General features: G+C 37.2%; 2 protein-coding genes across 5 annotated transcripts in view; both read right to left on the bottom strand.

The window, feature by feature from the left end:
* LOC133537310 (oocyte zinc finger protein XlCOF22-like) overlaps positions 1 to 25,790 on the bottom strand; it is a 340,825-nt gene that overhangs the window by 59,196 nt on the left and 255,839 nt on the right. The window lies entirely within an intron of this gene.
* Positions 1 to 25,790, bottom strand: part of LOC133537307 (oocyte zinc finger protein XlCOF6.1-like) — a 275,459-nt gene that overhangs the window by 31,390 nt on the left and 218,279 nt on the right. For all 4 annotated transcript variants that reach the window (XM_061878325.1, XM_061878335.1, XM_061878327.1 and 1 more), the window contains one exon: positions 21,017 to 21,235. In XM_061878325.1, coding sequence (XP_061734309.1) covers positions 21,017 to 21,235 — 219 coding nt within the window. The remainder of the gene's footprint in view (positions 1 to 21,016; positions 21,236 to 25,790) is intronic.

Here is a 25,790-nt window from a genome sequence, read left to right as displayed (position 1 = left end):
GCATGTGTGATGTATCATGTTGTATGCATGCATGTGTGATGTATCATGTTGTATGCATGCATGTGTGATGTATCATGTTGTATGCAAGCATGTGTGATGTATCATGTTGTATGCATGCATGTGTGATGTATCATGTTGTATGTGTGATGTATCATGTTGTATGCATGTATGTGTGATGTATCATGTTGTATGCATGCATGTGTGATGTATAATGTTGTATACATGCATGTGTGATGTATCATGTTGTATGCATGCTTTATGTGTGATGTATCATGTTGTATGCATGCATGTGTGATGTATCATGTTGTATACATGCATGTGTGATGTATCATGTTGTATGCATGCATGTGTGATGTATCATGTTGTATGCATGCATGTGTGATGTATCATGTTGTATGCATGCATGTGTGATGTATCTAGTTGTATGCAAGCATGTGTGATGTATCATGTTGTATGCATGCATGTGTGATGTATCATGTTGTATGTGTGAAGTATCATGTTGTATGCGTGAAGTATCATGTTGTATGCATGTATGTGTGATGTATCATGTGGTATGCATGCATGTGTGATGTATCAAGTTGTATACATGCATGTGTGATGTATCATGTTGTATGTGTGATGTATCATGTTGTATGAATGCATGTGTGATGTATCATGTTGTATGCATGCATGTGTGATGTATCATGTTGTATGTGTGATGTATATGTTGTATTCATGCATGTGGGATGTATCATGTTGTATGCTTGCATGTGTGATGTATCATGTTGTATACTTGCATGTGTGATGTATCATGTTGTATGCATGCATGTGTGATGTATCATGTGGTATGCATGCATGTGTGATGTATAAAGTTGTATACATGCATGTGTGATGTATCATGTTGTATGTGTGATGTATCATGTTGTATGAATGCATGTGTGATGTATCATGTTGTATGCATGCATGTGTGATGTATCATGTTGTATGTGTGATGTATCATGTTGTATGCGTGCATGTGTGATGTATCATGTTGTATGCGTGCATGTGTGATGTATCATGTTGTATGCGTGCATGTGTGATGTATCATGTTGTATGCTTGCATGTGTGATGTTTCATGTTGTATGTGTGATGTATCATGTTGTATGCGTGCATGTGTGATGTATCATGTTGTATGCGTGCATGTGTGATGTATCATGTTGTATGCGTGCATGTGTGATGTATCATGTTGTATGCATGTATGTGTGATGTATCATGTTGTATGCGTGCATGTGGGATGTATCATGTTGTATGCATGCATGCATGATACATCACACATGCATGCATACAACATGATACATCACACATGCATGTATACAACATGATACATCACACATGCATGCATAAAACATGATACATCACACATGCATGCATACAACATGATATCATGTTGTATGCATGCATGTGTGATGTATCATGTTGTATGTGTGATGTATCATGTTGTATGCATGCATGTGTGATGTATCATGTTGTATGTGTGATGTATCATGTTGTATGCATGCATGTGTGATGTATCATGTTGTATACATGCATGTGTGATGTATCATGTTGTATGCATGCATGTGTGATGTATCATGTTGTATGCATATATGTGTGATGTATCATGTTGTATGCATGCATGTGTGATGTATCATGTTGTATGCAAGCATGTGTGATGTATCATGTTGTATGCATGCATGTGTGATGTATCATGTTGTATGTGTGATGTATCATGTTGTATGCATGTATGTGTGATGTATCATGTTGTATGCATGCATGTGTGATGTATAATGTTGTATACATGCATGTGTGATGTATCATGTTGTATGTGTGATGTATCATGTTGTATGCATGCTGTATGTGTGATGTATCATGTTGTATGCATGCATGTGTGATGTATCATGTTGTATACATGCATGTGTGATGTATCATGTTGTATGCATGCATGTGTGATGTATCATGTTGTATGCATGCATGTGTGATGTATCATGTTGTATGCATGCATGTGTGATGTATCATGTTGTATGCATGCATGTGTGATGTATCTAGTTGTATGCAAGCATGTGTGATGTATCATGTTGTATGCATGCATGTGTGATGTATCATGTTGTATGTGTGAAGTATCATGTTGTATGCGTGAAGTATCATGTTGTATGCATGTATGTGTGATGTATCATGTGGTATGCATGCATGTGTGATGTATCAAGTTGTATACATGCATGTGTGATGTATCATGTTGTATGTGTGATGTATCATGTTGTATGAATGCATGTGTGATGTATCATGTTGTATGCATGCATGTGTGATGTATCATGTTGTATGTGTGATGTATATGTTGTATTCATGCATGTGGGATGTATCATGTTGTATGCTTGCATGTGTGATGTATCATGTTGTATACTTGCATGTGTGATGTATCATGTTGTATGCATGCATGTGTGATGTATCATGTTGTATGTGTGAAGTATCATGTTGTATGCGTGAAGTATCATGTTGTATGCATGTATGTGTGATGTATCATGTGGTATGCATGCATGTGTGATGTATCAAGTTGTATACATGCATGTGTGATGTATCATGTTGTATGTGTGATGTATCATGTTGTATACATGCATGTGTGATGTATCATGTTGTATGCACGCATGTGTGATGTATCATGTTGTATGCATGCTGTATGTGTGATGTATCATGTTGTATGCATGCATGTGTGATGTATCATGTTGTATACATGCATGTGTGATGTATCATGTTGTATGCATGCATGTGTGATGTATCATGTTGTATGCATGCATGTGTGGTGTATCATGTTGTATGCATGCATGTGTGATGTATCTAGTTGTATGCAAGCATGTGTGATGTATCATGTTGTATGCATGCATGTGTGATGTATCATGTTGTATGTGTGAAGTATCATGTTGTATGCGTGAAGTATCATGTTGTATGCATGTATGTGTGATGTATCATGTGGTGTGCATGCATGTGTGATGTATCAAGTTGTATACATGCATGTGTGATGTATCATGTTGTATGTATGATGTATCATGTTGTATGAATGCATGTGTGATGTATCATGTTGTATGCATGCATGTGTGATGTATCATGTTGTATGTGTGATGTATATGTTGTATTCATGCATGTGGGATGTATCATGTTGTATGCTTGCATGTGTGATGTATCATGTTGTATACTTGCATGTGTGATGTATCATGTTGTATGCATGCATGTGTGATGTATCATGTGGTATGCATGCATGTGTGATGTATCAAGTTGTATACATGCATGTGTGATGTATCATGTTGTATGTGTGATGTATCATGTTGTATGAATGCATGTGTGATGTATCATGTTGTATGCATGCATGTGTGATGTATCATGTTGTATGTGTGATGTATCATGTTGTATGCGTGCATGTGTGATGTATCATGTTGTATGCGTGCATGTGTGATGTATCATGTTGTATGCGTGCATGTGTGATGTTTCATGTTGTATGTGTGATGTATCATGTTGTATGCGTGCATGTGTGATGTATCATGTTGTATGCGTGCATGTGTGATGTATCATGTTGTATGCGTGCATGTGTGATGTATCATGTTGTATGCGTGCATGTGTGATGTATCATGTTGTATGCGTGCATGTGTGATGTATCATGTTGTATGCGTGCATGTGTGATGTATCATGTTGTATGCGTGCATGTGTGATGTATCATGTTGTATGCATGTATGTGTGATGTATCATGTTGTATGCGTGCATGTGTGATGTATCATGTTGTATGCATGCATGCATGATACATCACACATGCATGCATACAACATGATACATCACACATGCATGTATACAACATGATACATCACACATGCATGCATACAACATGATACATCACACATGCATGCAAACAACATGATATCATGTTCTATTCTTGCATGTGTGATGTATCATGTTGTATGTGTGATGTATCATGTTGTATGCATGTATGTGTGATGTATCATGTTGTATGCATGCATGTGTGATGTATAATGTTGTATACATGCATGTGTGATGTATCATGTTGTATGTGTGATGTATCATGTTGTATGCATGCTGTATGTGTGATGTATCATGTTGTATGCATGCATGTGTGATGTATCATGTTGTATACATGCATGTGTGATGTATCATGTTGTATGCATGCATCTGTGATGTATCATGTTGTATGCATGCATGTGTGATGTATCATGTTGTATGCATGCATGTGTGATGTATCTAGTTGTATGCAAGCATGTGTGATGTATCATGTTGTATGCATCCATGTGTGATGTATCATGTTGTATGCATGCATGTGTGATGTATCATGTTGTATGTGTGAAGTATCATGTTGTATGCGTGAAGTATCATGTTGTATGCATGTATGTGTGATGTATCATGTGGTATGCATGCATGTGTGATGTATCAAGTTGTATACATGCATGTGTGATGTATCATTTTGTATGTGTGATGTATCATGTTGTATGAATGCATGTGTGATGTATCATGTTGTATGCATGCATGTGTGATGTATCATGTTGTATGTGTGATGTATATGTTGTATTCATGCATGTGGGATGTATCATGTTGTATGCTTGCATGTGTGATGTATCATGTTGTATACTTGCATGTGTGATGTATCATGTTGTATGCATGCATGTGTGATGTATCATGTTGTATGTGTGAAGTATCATGTTGTATGCGTGAAGTATCATGTTGTATGCATGTATGTGTGATGTATCATGTGGTATGCATGCATGTGTGATGTATCATGTTGTATGTGTGATGTATCATCACACATGCATGTATACAACATGATACATCACACATACAAAATGATACATCACATATGCATGTATACAACTTGATACATCACACATGCATGCATACCACATGATACATCACACATACATGCATACAACATGATACTTCACGCATACAACATGATACTTCACACATACAACATGATACATCACACATGATATCATGTTGTATGCTTGCATGTGTGATGTATCATGTTGTATACATGCATGTGTGATGTATCATGTTGTATACATGCATGTGTGATGTATCATGTAGTATGCATGCATGTGTGATGTATCATGTTGTATGCATGCATGTGCGATGTATCATGTTGTATAAATGCATGTGCGATGTATCATGTTGTATGCATGCATGTGTGATGTATCATGTTGTATACATGCATGTGTGATGTATCATGATGTATGCATGCATGTGTGATGTATCATGTTGTATGCAAGCATGTGTGATGTATCATGTTGTATGCATGCATGTGTGATGTATCATGTTGTATACATGCATGTGTGATGTATCATGTTCTATTCTTGCATGTGTGATGTATCATGTTGTATGTGTGATGTATCATGTTGTATGCATGTATGTGTGATGTATCATGTTGTATACATGCATGTGTGATGTATAATGTTGTATACATGCATGTGTGATGTATCATGTTGTATGTGTGATGTATCATGTTGTATGCATGCTGTATGTGTGATGTATCATGTTGTATGCATGCATGTGTGATGTATCATGTTGTATACATGCATGTGTGATGTATCATGTTGTATGCATGCATCTGTGATGTATCATGTTGTATGCATGCATGTGTGATGTATCATGTTGTATGCATGCATGTGTGATGTATCTAGTTGTATGCAAGCATGTGTGATGTATCATGTTGTATGCATCCATGTGTGATGTATCATGTTGTATGCATGCATGTGTGATGTATCATGTTGTATGTGTGAAGTATCATGTTGTATGCGTGAAGTATCATGTTGTATGCATGTATGTGTGATGTATCATGTGGTATGCATGCATGTGTGATGTATCAAGTTGTATACATGCATGTGTGATGTATCATTTTGTATGTGTGATGTATCATGTTGTATGAATGCATGTGTGATGTATCATGTTGTATGCATGCATGTGTGATGTATCATGTTGTATGTGTGATGTATATGTTGTATTCATGCATGTGGGATGTATCATGTTGTATGCTTGCATGTGTGATGTATCATGTTGTATACTTGCATGTGTGATGTATCATGTTGTATGCATGCATGTGTGATGTATCATGTTGTATGTGTGAAGTATCATGTTGTATGCGTGAAGTATCATGTTGTATGCATGTATGTGTGATGTATCATGTGGTATGCATGCATGTGTGATGTATCATGTTGTATGTGTGATGTATCATGTTGTATACATGCATGTGTGATGTATCATGTTGTATGCATGCATGTGTGATGCATCATGTTGTATGTGTGATGTATCATGTTGTATGCATGCTGTATGTGTGATGTATCATGTTGTATGCATGCATCTGTGATGTATCATGTTGTATGCATGCATGTGTGATGTATCATGTTGTATGCATGCATGTGTGATGTATCTAGTTGTATGCAAGCATGTGTGATGTATCATGTTGTATGCATCCATGTGTGATGTATCATGTTGTATGCATGCATGTGTGATGTATCATGTTGTATGTGTGAAGTATCATGTTGTATGCGTGAAGTATCATGTTGTATGCATGTATGTGTGATGTATCATGTGGTATGCATGCATGTGTGATGTATCAAGTTGTATACATGCATGTGTGATGTATCATTTTGTATGTGTGATGTATCATGTTGTATGAATGCATGTGTGATGTATCATGTTGTATGCATGCATGTGTGATGTATCATGTTGTATGTGTGATGTATATGTTGTATTCATGCATGTGGGATGTATCATGTTGTATGCTTGCATGTGTGATGTATCATGTTGTATACTTGCATGTGTGATGTATCATGTTGTATGCATGCATGTGTGATGTATCATGTTGTATGTGTGAAGTATCATGTTGTATGCGTGAAGTATCATGTTGTATGCATGTATGTGTGATGTATCATGTGGTATGCATGCATGTGTGATGTATCATGTTGTATGTGTGATGTATCATCACACATGCATGTATACAACATGATACATCACACATACAAAATGATACATCACATATGCATGTATACAACTTGATACATCACACATGCATGCATACCACATGATACATCACACATACATGCATACAACATGATACTTCACGCATACAACATGATACTTCACACATACAACATGATACATCACACATGATATCATGTTGTATGCTTGCATGTGTGATGTATCATGTTGTATACATGCATGTGTGATGTATCATGTTGTATACATGCATGTGTGATGTATCATGTAGTATGCATGCATGTGTGATGTATCATGTTGTATGCATGCATGTGCGATGTATCATGTTGTATAAATGCATGTGCGATGTATCATGTTGTATGCATGCATGTGTGATGTATCATGTTGTATACATGCATGTGTGATGTATCATGATGTATGCATGCATGTGTGATGTATCATGTTGTATGCAAGCATGTGTGATGTATCATGTTGTATGCATGCATGTGTGATGTATCATGTTGTATACATGCATGTGTGATGTATCATGTTCTATTCTTGCATGTGTGATGTATCATGTTGTATGTGTGATGTATCATGTTGTATGCATGTATGTGTGATGTATCATGTTGTATGCATGCATGTGTGATGTATAATGTTGTATACATGCATGTGTGATGTATCATGTTGTATGTGTGATGTATCATGTTGTATGCATGCTGTATGTGTGATGTATCATGTTGTATGCATGCATGTGTGATGTATCATGTTGTATACATGCATGTGTGATGTATCATGTTGTATGCATGCATCTGTGATGTATCATGTTGTATGCATGCATGTGTGATGTATCATGTTGTATGCATGCATGTGTGATGTATCTAGTTGTATGCAAGCATGTGTGATGTATCATGTTGTATGCATCCATGTGTGATGTATCATGTTGTATGCATGCATGTGTGATGTATCATGTTGTATGTGTGAAGTATCATGTTGTATGCGTGAAGTATCATGTTGTATGCATGTATGTGTGATGTATCATGTGGTATGCATGCATGTGTGATGTATCAAGTTGTATACATGCATGTGTGATGTATCATTTTGTATGTGTGATGTATCATGTTGTATGAATGCATGTGTGATGTATCATGTTGTATGCATGCATGTGTGATGTATCATGTTGTATGTGTGATGTATATGTTGTATTCATGCATGTGGGATGTATCATGTTGTATGCTTGCATGTGTGATGTATCATGTTGTATACTTGCATGTGTGATGTATCATGTTGTATGCATGCATGTGTGATGTATCATGTTGTATGTGTGAAGTATCATGTTGTATGCGTGAAGTATCATGTTGTATGCATGTATGTGTGATGTATCATGTGGTATGCATGCATGTGTGATGTATCATGTTGTATGTGTGATGTATCATGTTGTATACATGCATGTGTGATGTATCATGTTGTATGCATGCATGTGTGATGCATCATGTTGTATGTGTGATGTATCATGTTGTATGCATGCTGTATGTGTGATGTATCATGTTGTATGCATGCATGTGTGATGTATCATGTTGTATACATGCATGTGTGATGTATCATGTTGTATGCATGCATGTGTGATGTATCATGTTGTATGCATGCATGTGTGGTGTATCATGTTGTATGCATGCATGTGTGATGTATCTAGTTGTATGCAAGCATGTGTGATGTATCATGTTGTATACATGCATGTGTGATGTATCATGTTGTATGTGTGAAGTATCATGTTGTATGCGTGAAGTATCATGTTGTATGCATGTATGTGTGATGTATCATGTGGTATGCATGCATGTGTGATGTATCAAGTTGTATACATGCATGTGTGATGTATCATGTTGTATGTGTGATGTATCATGTTGTATGAATGCATGTGTGATGTATCATGTTGTATGCATGCATGTGGGATGTATCATGTTGTATGCTTGCATGCGTGAAGTATCATGTTGTATGCATGTATGTGTGATGTATCATGTGGTATGCATGCATGTGTGATGTATCAAGTTGTATACATGCATGTGTGATGTATCATGTTGTATGTGTGATGTATCATGTTGTATACATACATGTGTGATGTATCATGTTGTATGCGTGCATGTGTGATGTTTCATGTTGTATGTGTGATGTATCATGTTGTATGCGTGCATGTGTGATGTATCATGTTGTATGCGTGCATGTGTGATGTATCATGTTGTATGCGTGCATGTGTGATGTATCATGTTGTATGCGTGCATGTGTGATGTATCATGTTGTATGCGTGCATGTGTGATGTATCATGTTGTATGCGTGCATGTGTGATGTATCATGTTGTATGCGTGCATGTGTGATGTATCATGTTGTATGCATGTATGTGTGATGTATCATGTTGTATGCGTGCATGTGTGATGTATCATGTTGTATGCATGCATGCATGATACATCACACATGCATGCATACAACATGATACATCACACATGCATGTATACAACATGATACATCACACATGCATGCATAAAACATGATACATCACACATGCATGCATACAACATGATATCATGTTGTATGCATGCATGTGTGATGTATCATGTTGTATGTGTGATGTATCATGTTGTATGCATGCATGTGTGATGTATCATGTTGTATGTGTGATGTATCATGTTGTATGCATGCATGTGTGATGTATCATGTTGTATACATGCATGTGTGATGTATCATGTTGTATGCATGCATGTGTGATGTATCATGTTGTATGCATGCATGTGTGATGTATCATGTTGTATGCATGCATGTGTGATGTATCATGTTGTATGCGAGCATGTGTGATGTATCATGTTGTATGCATGCATGTGTGATGTATCATGTTGTATGTGTGATGTATCATGTTGTATGCATGTATGTGTGATGTATCATGTTGTATGCATGCATGTGTGATGTATAATGTTGTATACATGCATGTGTGATGTATCATGTTGTATGTGTGATGTATCATGTTGTATGCATGCTTTATGTGTGATGTATCATGTTGTATGCATGCATGTGTGATGTATCATGTTGTATACATGCATGTGTGATGTATCATGTTGTATGCATGCATGTGTGATGTATCATGTTGTATGCATGCATGTGTGATGTATCATGTTGTATGCATGCATGTGTGATGTATCTAGTTGTATGCAAGCATGTGTGATGTATCATGTTGTATGCATGCATGTGTGATGTATCATGTTGTATGTGTGAAGTATCATGTTGTATGCGTGAAGTATCATGTTGTATGCATGTATGTGTGATGTATCATGTGGTATGCATGCATGTGTGATGTATCAAGTTGTATACATGCATGTGTGATGTATCATGTTGTATGTGTGATGTATCATGTTGTATGAATGCATGTGTGATGTATCATGTTGTATGCATGCATGTGTGATGTATCATGTTGTATGTGTGATGTATATGTTGTATTCATGCATGTGGGATGTATCATGTTGTATGCTTGCATGTGTGATGTATCATGTTGTATACTTGCATGTGTGATGTATCATGTTGTATGCATGCATGTGTGATGTATCATGTTGTATGTGTGAAGTATCATGTTGTATGTGTGATGTATCATGTTGTATGAATGCATGTGTGATGTATCATGTTGTATGCATGCATGTGTGATGTATCATGTTGTATGTGTGATGTATATGTTGTATTCATGCATGTGGGATGTATCATGTTGTATGCTTGCATGTGTGATGTATCATGTTGTATACTTGCATGTGTGATGTATCATGTTGTATGCATGCATGTGTGATGTATCATGTTGTATGTGTGAAGTATCATGTTGTATGCGTGAAGTATCATGTTGTATGCATGTATGTGTGATGTATCATGTGGTATGCAGGCATGTGTGATGTATCAAGTTGTATACATGCATGTGTGATGTATCATGTTGTATGTGTGATGTATCATGTTGTATACATGCATGTGTGATGTATCATGTTGTATGCATGCATGTGTGATGTATCATGTTGTATGTGTGATGTATCATGTTGTATGCATGCTGTATGTGTGATGTATCATGTTGTATGCATGCATGTGTGATGTATCATGTTGTATACATGCATGTGTGATGTATCATGTTGTATGCATGCATGTGTGATGTATCATGTTGTATGCATGCATGTGTGGTGTATCATGTTGTATGCATGCATGTGTGATGTATCTAGTTGTATGCAAGCATGTGTGATGTATCATGTTGTATGCATGCATGTGTGATGTATCATGTTGTATGTGTGAAGTATCATGTTGTATGCGTGAAGTATCATGTTGTATGCATGTATGTGTGATGTATCATGTGGTATGCATGCATGTGTGATGTATCAAGTTGTATACATGCATGTGTGATGTATCATGTTGTATGTGTGATGTATCATGTTGTATGAATGCATGTGTGATGTATCATGTTGTATGCATGCATGTGTGATGTATCATGTTGTATGTGTGATGTATATGTTGTATTCATGCATGTGGGATGTATCATGTTGTATGCTTGCATGTGTGATGTATCATGTTGTATACTTGCATGTGTGATGTATCATGTTGTATGCATGCATGTGTGATGTATCATGTGGTATGCAAGCATGTGTGATGTATCAAGTTGTATACATGCATGTGTGATGTATCATGTTGTATGTGTGATGTATCATGTTGTATGAATGCATGTGTGATGTATCATGTTGTATGCATGCATGTGTGATGTATCATGTTGTATGTGTGATGTATCATGTTGTATGCGTGCATGTGTGATGTATCATGTTGTATGCGTGCATGTGTGATGTATCATGTTGTATGCGTGCATGTGTGATGTTTCATGTTGTATGTGTGATGTATCATGTTGTATGCATGCATGTGTGATGTATCATGTTGTATGCGTGCATGTGTGATGTATCATGTTGTATGCGTGCATGTGTGATGTATCATGTTGTATGCGTGCATGTGTGATGTATCATGTTGTATGCGTGCATGTGTGATGTATCATGTTGTATGCGTGCATGTGTGATGTATCATGTTGTATGCATGTATGTGTGATGTATCATGTTGTATGCGTGCATGTGTGATGTATCATGTTGTATGCATGCATGCATGATACATCACACATGCATGCATACAACATGATACATCACACATGCATGTATACAACATGATACATCACACATGCATGCATAAAACATGATACATCACACATGCATGCATACAACATGATATCATGTTGTATGCATGCATGTGTGATGTATCATGTTGTATGTGTGATGTATCATGTTGTATGCATGCATGTGTGATGTATCATGTTGTATGTGTGATGTATCATGTTGTATGCATGCATGTGTGATGTATCATGTTGTATACATGCATGTGTGATGTATCATGTTGTATGCATGCATGTGTGATGTATCATGTTGTATGCATGCATGTGTGATGTATCATGTTGTATGCATGCATGTGTGATGTATCATGTTGTATGCAAGCATGTGTGATGTATCATGTTGTATGCATGCATGTGTGATGTATCATGTTGTATGTGTGATGTATCATGTTGTATGCATGTATGTGTGATGTATCATGTTGTATGCATGCATGTGTGATGTATAATGTTGTATACATGCATGTGTGATGTATCATGTTGTACGTGTGATCTATCATGTTGTATGCATGCTGTATGTGTGATGTATCATGTTGTATGCATGCATGTGTGATGTATCATGTTGTATACATGCATGTGTGATGTATCATGTTGTATGCATGCATGTGTGATGTATCATGTTGTATGCATGCATGTGTGATGTATCATGTTGTATGCATGCATGTGTGATGTATCTAGTTGTATGCAAGCATGTGTGATGTATCATGTTGTATGCATGCATGTGTGATGTATCATGTTGTATGTGTGAAGTATCATGTTGTATGCGTGAAGTATCATGTTGTATGCATGTATGTGTGATGTATCATGTGGTAAGCATGCATGTGTGATGTATCAAGTTGTATACATGCATGTGTGATGTATCATGTTGTATGTGTGATGTATCATGTTGTATGAATGCATGTGTGATGTATCATGTTGTATGCATGCATGTGTGATGTATCATGTTGTATGTGTGATGTATATGTTGTATTCATGCATGTGGGATGTATCATGTTGTATGCTTGCATGTGTGATGTATCATGTTGTATACTTGCATGTGTGATGTATCATGTTGTATGCATGCATGTGTGATGTATCATGTTGTATGTGTGAAGTATCATGTTGTATGCGTGAAGTATCATGTTGTATGCATGTATGTGTGATGTATCATGTGGTATGCATGCATGTGTGATGTATCAAGTTGTATACATGCATGTGTGATGTATCATGTTGTATGTGTGATGTATCATGTTGTATACATGCATGTGTGATGTATCATGTTGTATGCATGCATGTGTGATGTATCATGTTGTATGTGTGATGTATCATGTTGTATGCATGCTGTATGTGTGATGTATCATGTTGTATGCATGCATGTGTGATGTATCATGTTGTATACATGCATGTGTGATGTATCATGTTGTATGCATGCATGTGTGATGTATCATGTTGTATGCATGCATGTGTGGTGTATCATGTTGTATGCATGCATGTGTGATGTATCTAGTTGTATGCAAGCATGTGTGATGTATCATGTTGTATGCATGCATGTGTGATGTATCATGTTGTATGTGTGAAGTATCATGTTGTATGCGTGAAGTATCATGTTGTATGAATGTATGTGTGATGTATCATGTGGTATGCATGCATGTGTGATGTATCAAGTTGTATACATGCATGTGTGATGTATCATGTTGTATGTGTGATGTATCATGTTGTATGAATGCATGTGTGATGTATCATGTTGTATGCATGCATGTGTCATGTATCATGTTGTATGTGTGATGTATATGTTGTATTCATGCATGTGGGATGTATCATGTTGTATTCTTGCATGTGTGATGTATCATGTTGTATACTTGCATGTGTGATGTATCATGTTGTATGCATGCATGTGTGATGTATCATGTGGTATGCATGCATGTGTGATGTATCATGTTGTATGTGTGATGTATCATGTTGTATGAATGCATGTGTGATGTATCATGTTGTATGCATGCATGTGTGATGTATCATGTTGTATGTGTGATGTATCATGTTGTATGCGTGCATGTGTGATGTATCATGTTGTATGAGTGCATGTGTGATGTATCATGTTGTATGCGTGCATGTGTGATGTTTCATGTTGTATGTGTGATGTATCATGTTGTATGCGTGCATGTGTGATGTATCATGTTGTATGCGTGCATGTGTGATGTATCATGTTGTATGCGTGCATGTGTGATGTATCATGTTGTATGCGTGCATGTGTGATGTATCATGTTGTATGCGTGCATGTGTGATGTATCATGTTGTATGCGTGCATGTGTGATGTATCATGTTGTATGCGTGCATGTGTGATGTATCATGTTGTATGCATGTATGTGTGATGTATCATGTTGTATGCGTGCATGTGTGATGTATCATGTTGTATGCATGCATGCATGATACATCACACATGCATGCATACAACATGATACATCACACATGCATGTATACAACATGATACATCACACATGCATGGATAAAACATGATACATCACACATGCATGCATACAACATGATATCATGTTGTATGCATGCATGTGTGATGTATCATGTTGTATACATGCATGTGTGATGTATCATGTTGTATGCATGCATGTGTGATGTATCATGTTGTATGCATGCATGTGTGATGTATCATGTTGTATGCATGCATGTGTGATGTATCATGTTGTATGCAAGCATGTGTGATGTATCATGTTGTATGCATGCATGTGTGATGTATCATGTTGTATGTGTGATGTATCATGTTGTATGCATGTATGTGTGATGTATCATGTTGTATGCATGCTGTATGTGTGATGTATCATGTTGTATGCATGCATGTGTGATGTATCATGTTGTATACATGCATGTGTGATGTATCATGTTGTATGCATGCATGTGTGTTGTATCATGTTGTATGCATGCATGTGTGATGTATCATGTTGTATGCATGCATGTGTGATGTATCTAGTTGTATGCAAGCATGTGTGATGTATCATGTTGTATGCATGCATGTGTGATGTATCATGTTGTATGTGTGAAGTATCATGTTGTATGCGTGAAGTATCATGTTGTATGCATGTATGTGTGATGTATCATGTGGTAAGCATGCATGTGTGATGTATCAAGTTGTATACATGCATGTGTGATGTATCATGTTGTATGAATGCATGTGTGATGTATCATGTTGTATGCATGCATGTGTGATGTATCATGTTGTATGTGTGATGTATATGTTGTATTCATGCATGTGGGATGTATCATGTTGTATGCTTGCATGTGTGATGTATCATGTTGTATACTTGCATGTGTGATGTATCATGTTGTATGCATGCATGTGTGATGTATCATGTTGTATGTGTGAAGTATCATGTTGTATGCGTGAAGTATCATGTTGTATGCATGCATGTGTGATGTATCATGTGGTATGCATGCATGTGTGATGTATCAAGTTGTATACATGCATGTGTGATGTATCATGTTGTATGTGTGATGTATCATGTTGTATACATGCATGTGTGATGTATCATGTTGTATGCATGCATGTGTGATGTATCATGTTGTATGTGTGATGTATCATGTTGTATGCATGCTGTATGTGTGATGTATCATGTTGTATGCATGCATGTGTGATGTATCATGTTGTATACATGCATGTGTGATGTATCATGTTGTATGCATGCATGTGTGATGTATCATGTTGTATGCATGCATGTGTGGTGTATCATGTTGTATGCATGCATGTGTGATGTATCTAGTTGTATGCAAGCATGTGTGATGTATCATGTTGTATGCATTTATGTGTGATGTATCATGTTGTATGTGTGAAGTATCATGTTGTATGTGTGAAGTATCATGTTGTATGCATGTATGTGTGATGTATCATGTGGTATGCATGCATGTGTGATGTATCAAGTTGTATACATGCATGTGTGATGTATCATGTTGTATGAATGCATGTGTGATGTATCATGTTGTATGCATGCATGTGTGATGTATCATGTTGTATGCATGCATGTGTGATGTATCATGTTGTATGTGTGATGTATATGTTGTATTCATGCATGTGGGATGTATCATGTTGTATGCTTGCATGTGTGATGTATCATGTTGTATACTTGCATGTGTGATGTATCATGTTGTATGCATGCATGTGTGATGTATCATGTGGTATGCATGCATGTGTGATGTATCAAGTTGTATACATGCATGTGTGATGTATCATGTTGTATGTGTGATGTATCATGTTGTATGAATGCATGTGTGATGTATCATGTTGAATGCATGCATGTGTGATGTATCATGTTGTATGTGTGATGTATCATGTTGTATGCGTGCATGTGTGATGTATCATGTTGTATGCGTGCATGTGTGATGTATCATGTTGTATGCGTGCATGTGTGATGTTTCATGTTGTATGTGTGATGTATCATGTTGTATGCGTGCATGTGTGATGTATCATGTTGTATGCGTGCATGTGTGATGTATCATGTTGTATACATGCATGTGTGATGTATCATGTTGTATGCGTGCATGTGTGATGTATCATGTTGTATACGTGCATGTGTGATGTATCATGTTGTATGCGTGCATGTGTGATGTATCATGTTGTATGCGTGCATGTGTGATGTATCATGTTGTATGCATGTATGTGTGATGTATCATGTTGTATGCGTGCATGTGTGATGTATCATGTTGTATGCATGCATGCATCATGATACATCACACATGCATGTATACAACATGATACATCACACATGCATGCATACAACATGATATCATGTTGTATGCATGCATGTGTGATGTATCATGTTGTATGTGTGATGTATCATGTTGTATGCATGCATGTGTGATGTATCATGTTGTATGTGTGATGTATCATGTTGTATGCATGCATGTGTGATGTATCATGTTGTATACATGCATGTGTGATGTATCATGTTGTATGCATGCATGTGTGATGTATCATGTTGTATGCATGCATGTGTGATGTATCATGTTGTATGCATGCATGTGTGATGTATCATGTTGTATGCAAGCATGTGTGATGTATCATGTTGTATGCATGCATGTGTGATGTATCATGTTGTATGTGTGATGTATCATGTTGTATGCATGTATGTGTGATGTATCATGTTGTATGCATGCATGTGTGATGTATAATGTTGTATACATGCATGTGTGATGTATCATGTTATATGTGTGATGTATCATGTTGTATGCATGCTGTATGTGTGATGCATCATGTTGTATGCATGCATGTGTGATGTATCATGTTGTATACATGCATGTGTGATGTATCATGTTGTATGCATTCATGTGTGATGTATCATGTTGTATGCATGCATGTGTGATGTATCATGTTGTATGCATGCATGTGTGATGTATCATGTTGTATGCATGCATGTGTGATGTATCTAGTTGTATGCAAGCATGTGTGATGTATCATGTTGTATGCATGCATGTGTGATGTATCATGTTGTATGTGTGAAGTATCATGTTGTATGCGTGAAGTATCATGTTGTATGCATGTATGTGTGATGTATCATGTGGTATGCATGCATGTGTGATGTATCAAGTTGTATACATGCATGTGTGATGTATCATGTTGTATGTGTGATGTATCATGTTGTATGAATGCATGTGTGATGTATCATGTTGTATGAATGCATGTGTGATGTATCATGTTGTATGCATGCATGTGTGATGTATCATGTTGTATGCATGTATGTGTGATGTATCATGTGGTATGCATGCATGTGTGATGTATCAAGTTGTATACATGCATGTGTGATGTATCATGTTGTATGTGTGATGTATCATGTTGCATGGATGCATGTGTGATGTATCATGTTGTATGTGTGATGTATATGTTGTATTCATGCATGTGGGATGTATCATGTTGTATGCTTGCATGTGTGATGTATCATGTTGTATACTTGCATGTGTGATGTATCATGTTGTATGCATGCATGTGTGATGTATCATGTGGTATGCATGCATGTGTGATGTATCAAGTTGTATACATGCATGTGTGATGTATCATGTTGTATACTTGCATGTGTGATGTATCATGTTGTATGCATGCATGTGTGATGTATCATGTTGTATGTGTGAAGTATCATGTTGTATGCGTGAAGTATCATGTTGTATGCATGTATGTGTGATGTATCATGTGGTATGCATGCATGTGTGATGTATCAAGTTGTATACATGCATGTGTGATGTATCATGTTGTATGTGTGATGTATCATGTTGTATACATGCATGTGTGATGTATCATGTTGTATGCATGCATGTGTGATGTATCATGTTGTATGTGTGATGTATATGTTGTATTCATGCATGTGGGATGTATCATGTTGTATGCTTGCATGTGTGATGTATCATGTTGTATACTTGCATGTGTGATGTATCATGTTGTATGCATGCATGTGTGATGTTTAATGTTGTATGCTTGCATGTGTGATGTATCATGTTGTATACTTGCATGTGTGATGTATCATGTTGTATGCATGCATGTGTGATGTATCATGTTGTATGCTTGCATGTGTGATGTATCATGTTGTATACTTGCATGTGTGATGTATCATGTTGTATGCATGCATGTGTGATGTATCATGTTGTATGCATGCATGTGTGATGTATCATGTTGTATGCTTGCATGTGTGATGTATCATGTTGTATACATGCATGTGTGATGTATCATGTTGTATACATGCATGTGTGATGTATCATGTAGTATGCATGCATGTGTGATGTATCATGTTGTATGCATGCATGTGCGATGTATCATGTTGTATGCATGCATGTGCGATGTATCATGTTGTATGCATGCATGTGTGATGTATCATGTTGTATACATGCATGTGTGATGTATCATGTTGTATGCGTGCATGTGTGATGTATCATGTTGTATGCATGCATGTGTGATGTATCATGTTGTATACATGCATGTGTGATGTATCATGTTGTATGCGTGCATGTGTGATGTATCATGTTGTATGCATGCATGTGTGATGTATCATGTTGTATGCATGCATGTGTGATGTATCATGTTGTATACATGCATGTGTGATGTATCATGTTGTATGCGTGCATGTGTGATGTATCATGTTGTATACATGCATGTGTGATGTATCATGTTGTATGCGTGCATGTGTGATGTATCATGTTGTATGCATGCATGTGTGATGTATCATGTTGTATGCATGCATGTGTGATGTATCATGTTGTATACATGCATGTGTGATGTATCATGTTGTATGCTTGCATGTTCCAAATAAAGTCATACTCATCTCAACTCAACTCAATACTTGGTTGGCGTTTTTTGGATGATTAGAGAGGACCTCCCATTGGCTCCATTGCAAGTGGACTTTTATTTACATTTATGAGTTAGAATTAGGGCTGGGTGATATATGGAATATACTCCATATATTGTGGGTTTGTCTCTGTGCGCTATAGAAAATGACTATATTGTCAGTATTGGAGTATAGATTCTCACTCAGTTGCTTTTAGCCGCGGGCATTACACTACATCATCTTCTCACTCTTTCTTGTCTCTCCTTCTCACAGAGACATAAAACAAGCGCACCTTCTCACATACGTCACATACTGTCGCGTGTGCAACGTCATACGCCCTCGCAGAGCAGACAGGTAGCGGCATTATAACGTTAGCTGTGGTGCTAACGGGGTGGTGCTAGTGGTAATACGAGAGAAAGAAGGTGCTAGTCTGGTAACAAATGAAGGAATAATTAATTCCCAAGAAAAGCAGCACAGAGTCCATTGTCTGGCGGTGGTTTGGTTTCAAAAGGGAAGATGTTGAAAAGACAACCGTAATATGTCAAGTATGCGGCAAAAGCGTTGCTACAAAAAGTTGCAGCACTGCTAATGTGTAGCATCATTTGAAAAGTCACCCGCTAGAGAATGAGGAGTGCTTGAAACTCTGCATGTCAACATCTCAGTTTGGTGCCACACCCACAAAATGCCCATACAACCATTTCCACATCAACCCCATATGAAAAAACTGGTCAACAACAGAAGGAGATAACGTCCGTAGGAACCTACCACATAGTGAAGGACATACACTATTTGATTTCCTATTATGCAGCACATTTTTATTTGACACTTATTGAAATATCTTGTGTGACATCATGCAAAAAAGTGCACTTTATTTGTTTTAAACTATTGTAGTGGTGTTCTGTACAACAAGTGCACTTTAATATAGTGTTGTTTTGCTATGTCATCTTAGTGACATCATGCACAAAAGTGCACTCATAGCTTGTTTTAAAATGTCTCTGACAATCTTGCACTTTTTGCTTTGGAAATGACATGAATGTTTGTGCCACTGCTTAATAACTGTTTAATAAATACACTTTTGCTAATTTGACTTAGTTGTGGTTTCCCTCTCTGCATGAAAGTTTAAAAGTAGCATATATGAATGCAGTATGAAGAAGAATGTTTGAATGTAGACACATAGAATCATCATACTGCTGTGATTATATGCATCAAGTGTTCATTCAAGGCTAAGGCAAAATATCCACATATATATGCTGTATCGTGATGTGGACTAAACATATTGAGATATTAATAAAAGGCCATATCGCCCAGCCCTAGTTAGAATGGGATTTATTTTTTTTTATATATCCACCATCATGTCTTTTATAATGATTGTGAACGATAGAAAAATTCCTCAAAAAAGTGCAGTTCCCCTCTAAATTCCAATGATTAGATTTAAGACTTGAAGTGTATGAGCATGAAGTGATGAAGCCTACTTGGATGAGAGGACAAAGGTCTTGTAAGAGAAAGTGAAGAGTCCAGTTGTGATGGATTGAATGCCCTGAGAATAAAATGTTGTGCTTACTTGGACTGTGATGAAGCTGTGAGGACTCAGGTGGTTTGTCTTCATGCTCTTCAGTCTTCACAGAGACAACAGTCAGTGGAAACTTGCTGACATCAGCCTCCTCCTGCCCTAGAAGACACTCTCCCTCCTGACTCATCCACACTTCCTCCTCTTCCTCTTTAATGTGGGGGGGCTGTGGATTCTCCTCTTCCTCTTTAATGTGAGGGGGCTGCTGGACATCTGTTGGGTAAATAAGTAAATAAGATCAAGAGGGAATAGAAATAGTTTTGAACTGACACTGTTGACACAATTACATTATTTGTGTTCTTCCGTGTGTTGTGTTAAAAGTGTGTAGCAAAACAAACAATAAAAACACAGGAAATACCCAATTGGTTCCTAAAATTCAAAAAATCTAATTCCAAAATCACTGCAAAAACATTCATGGTATGTTTTTGTGATCATGCAAAATATTTTTTGGTGGTCATTTTGTTACCTGGGCCAAAAGGAACTTTCACAAAAACATGTTTTACTATGTGCTGTTTTATGGAGTATCTTCATCAACAATTCCTCTTTAGGAATTGGAGACCATCTACGACACGCTGAAGGAAAGTCAGTCACCTTAATAATTCAAGTTTTGACTACTTTAGTTATTGAAAATAATTGTTTATGTTCACTTATTGATACTTGTAAGTCAGATTTAGGAAGTGAAATTATAACTTTAATTAGATTTGTTTACAGTATAAAATGTATTTAGTGAGTGTGTGAGTTTTATGTAAACATGTTGATACAGGTTTACTTCTTGGGGACTGGAACACTGATATGTCCTGAAAGGATGCACCCATTTTTAAAACCTTCACTAAGCTGTGCCACCAACATTGTCTCACTTAGCTCATTAAGCACACTACCAGGGTGAGTGAGTCCTTTTAATCCTTCATAGACCTCCTTGTTACTTCTGACCAGTCTCAGATCACCACGAGTGGAACTACTGTGTGCGGCTTAAGTGATCATTCCATCATTTTCTGTACCCATAAAGAACATAGAACCGAGGCTGACGGCCACAAAATAAGCGAAGCTACAATCCTCAAGACCTAGACTAGCAAGGCTTTCAATGACAAACTGCCGAAATAAGACTTGCCTCGGTACTTGCAAGTACACAGGTCTTTGGGTCAATTCCTAACCTCAGAAAAGTAGACAACTTCACAGTCAAAGTGGGTGACAATATAATAACAAACAAAAATGAGATTACCTATCTTGGCTGCATCGTAGAGACTAATCTCTCCAGTGAAAAAATGACTACTAAGGTGGTCAAAGAATCAACCAATGAATTCTGTTCTTACTAGTGTTGTCCCGATACCAATATTATAGTACCGGGACCTATACCAAAATGTATTTTGATACTTTTCAATACTTATCTAAATAAATGGGACCACAAAAAAGTACATTATTGGCTTCATTTTAACAAAAAATCTTCGAGTACATTAAACATATGATTCTTATTGAAAGTTTTTCCTAAATAAAATAGTAAACATACTAGACAACTCACCCCAATAGTGATGAAGTGCTTCGAGAGGATAGTCATGTCACACATCAAGAAGACCATCCCAGACACACTGGACCCTCTACAGCAGGGGTCACCAACCTTTTTGAAACCAAGAGCTACTTCTTGGGTACTGATCAATGCGAAGGGCTTCCAGTTTGATACATACTTAAATAAATTGCCAGAAATAGCCAATTTGCTCAAATTACCTTTAATAAACAAATCTATATATATAAAAAATTGATATTTCTGTCTATCATTTTGTCGTAAATGTTTTTTCTTTTTACGGAAGTTTTTTTTTGTAGAGAATAAATGATGAAAAAACACTTAATTGAACAGTTTAAAAGAGGAGAAAACACGAAAAAAATTAAAATACAATTTTTAAAAACAGTTTATCTTTAAAATTCCAAATTCAACCGAAAAAAATGAAGAGAAAAACTTGCTAATTTAAATCTTTTTGAAACAATTAAAAAAAATAATTTATGGAACATCATTAGTCATTTTTCCTAATTAATATTAATTTTTGAATGTTGATGACATGTTTTGAATAGGTTAAAATCCAATCTGCACTTTGTTAGAATATATAATAAATTGGACCAAGCGATATTTCTAACAAAGACAAATCATTATTTCTTCTAGATTTTCCATAACAAAAATTTTAAAAGTAATTCAAAATACTTTGAAATAAGATTTAAATTTGATCCTACAGATTTTGTAGATTTGCCGGAATAATTTCTCTGAATTTTAATCATAATAAGTTTGAAGAAATATTTCACTAATATACTTTGTCTCCAAAGACATGCACCTGGGGATAGGTTGATTGGCAACACTAAATGGTCCCTAGTGTGTGAATGTGAGTGTGAATGTTGTCTGTCTCTCTGTGTTGGCCCTGCGATAAGGTGGCGACTTGTCCAGGGTGTACCCTGCCTTCCGCCCGATTGTAGCTGAGATAGGCGCCAGCGCCCCCTGCGACCCCGAAAGGGAATAAGCGGTAGAAAATGGATGGATGGATACTTTGTCGAAAAAACAGAAGCTAAAATGAAGAATTATATTAAAATGTATTTATTATTCCTTACAATAAAAAAAAAATACTTGAACATTGATTTAAATTGACAGGAAAGAAGAGGAAGGAATTGAAAAGGTAAAAAGGTGAATGTGTTTAACAATCCTAAAATCAATTTTAAGGTAGTTTTTTTTCTTCAAAAAATTGTCTTTCTGAAAGTTATAAGAAGCAAAGTAAAAAAATAAATGAATGTATTTAAACAAGTGAATACCAAGTCTTTAAAATATTTTCTTGGATTTTCAAATTCTATTTGAGTTTTGTCTCTCTTAGAATTAAAAAGGTCGAGCAAAGCGAGACCACCTTGCTAGTAAATGAATACAATTTAAAGAATAGAGGCAGCTCACTGGTAAGTGCTGCTATTTGAGCTATTTTTAGAACAGGCCAGCGGGCGACTCATCTGGTCCTAACAGGCGACCTGGTGCCCGTGGGCACCGCGTTGGTGACCCCTGCTCTACAGTTTGCCTACCGGCAGAATCGGTCCAGTGAGGTTGCAGTCAACCCCGTCATCCACACCACCCTCACCCACGTAGAGGGCAAGGACACCTATGCCAGGCTATTATTCATCGACTACAGCTCTGCTTTTAACACGGTCATCCCACAAAAACTCACTGCTAAACTCCTCACTGTTGGTCTGACACCAACTCTCTGTGACTGGGTCCTGAACTTTCTCACAAACCGGCCCCAGTCAGTCAGTATCGGCAACCAGACATCAGGCACAAAGGTTCTAGGCATTGGGACCCCCCAAGGCTGCGTGCTGAGCCCCCTATTGTACACCCTCTTCACACACGACTGCCAAACACCACTGTCATCAAGTTTGCAGATGATACTACGTACAGAAGGGAGGTAGCGGAACTGGTGGCCTGGTGTAAGGATAATAATCTCTCCTTGAACACAGACAAGACCAAGGAGATGATGTACATAGGTGGGACAAAGGTGGACAGGGTGAAAACCTTTAAATTCCTCGGGACTCACATCAGCGAGGACCTCACCTGGGATCACAACACCCAACAAACAATAAAGAAAGGCCAGTAGTGACTGTATTTCCTAAGAAAGCTGAGAAAATTTGGCATGCCACCCAAAATTCTCAGCGACTTCTATAAAAGTATGGTTGAGAGTGTCCTTACCAGCTCAATCACGGTCTGGTATGGAAACTGCACTGCTAAGGACAGGAAGGCACTCCAGCGAGTGATTAAAACTCCTCAGTACATATCAGGAGCAGCCTTCCCCTCACTACAGGACATGTAGTCTACCAGGGCCACCAGGAGAGCACACAACATCATCAAGGACAGTACACGGTCTCTTCAGCCTCCTACCATCAGGCAGACCATACAGGAGCCTGAAATCCAGGACTACCAGACAGACAAACAGTTTTTACCCACAGGCCATCAGGCTTGTGAATGCTAACTTTTGAATGCCAGCTCCCCCCCAACCCTTTACTTTTGTCTTTTTGAACAAAAGACAGCTACAATGACCACCCCCTAACTGTGAACCATCACTGTAGACACGTTTCACCTTTGATCACTAAAGACACTTTAACTGCTGCTGTGACCCAAGGTCACCTCCATATTTATACTGTTGACTGTCAATCAGAATGTGCAATAATGTTATGTTACTTACTGTGCCTTGTATATACATTTTTATTTTTAGCTAAGTACCGTGTGACTTGTTGAAGGGTGGACTAGCAAAGTAAGATTTTCATTGTACGGCAAACTGTCTGTTTAACTGTGCATATGACAATAAACAATCTTGAATCTTCAATCAAAAAGTGATCTGATGTAATATTTTGATATTTACACATCGCATATTTACACACACGCATTTTACTAGAATGCCCTTATGACCATTAGCTCGGTTGGTAGAGTGGCCGTGCCAGCAACTTGAGGGTTGCAGGTTCGATTCCCGCTTCCGCCATCCTAGTCACTGCCGTTGTGTCCTTGGGCAAGACACTTTATCCACCTGCTCCCAGTGCCACCCACACTGGTTTGAATGTAACTTAGATATTGGGTTTCACTATGTAAAGCGCTTTGAGTCACTAGAGAAAAAGCGCTATATAATATAATTCACAATTCACAGATATATCAATATCAAGTACCTACTGTACTGTTTACTTGTTGAAATACTATTTTTAGAGCAAATATCTGCCGAAATGGCCACTTTGTTGCTGCCAAAAATGTATTTTAAATAATAGTTTGATA

This window comes from Nerophis ophidion, linkage group LG18 (genome assembly GCF_033978795.1).
Source record: "Nerophis ophidion isolate RoL-2023_Sa linkage group LG18, RoL_Noph_v1.0, whole genome shotgun sequence".
NCBI classification, from domain to species: Eukaryota; Metazoa; Chordata; class Actinopteri; order Syngnathiformes; family Syngnathidae; genus Nerophis; species Nerophis ophidion.
This window is presented reverse-complemented; position numbering and strand designations above follow the sequence as displayed.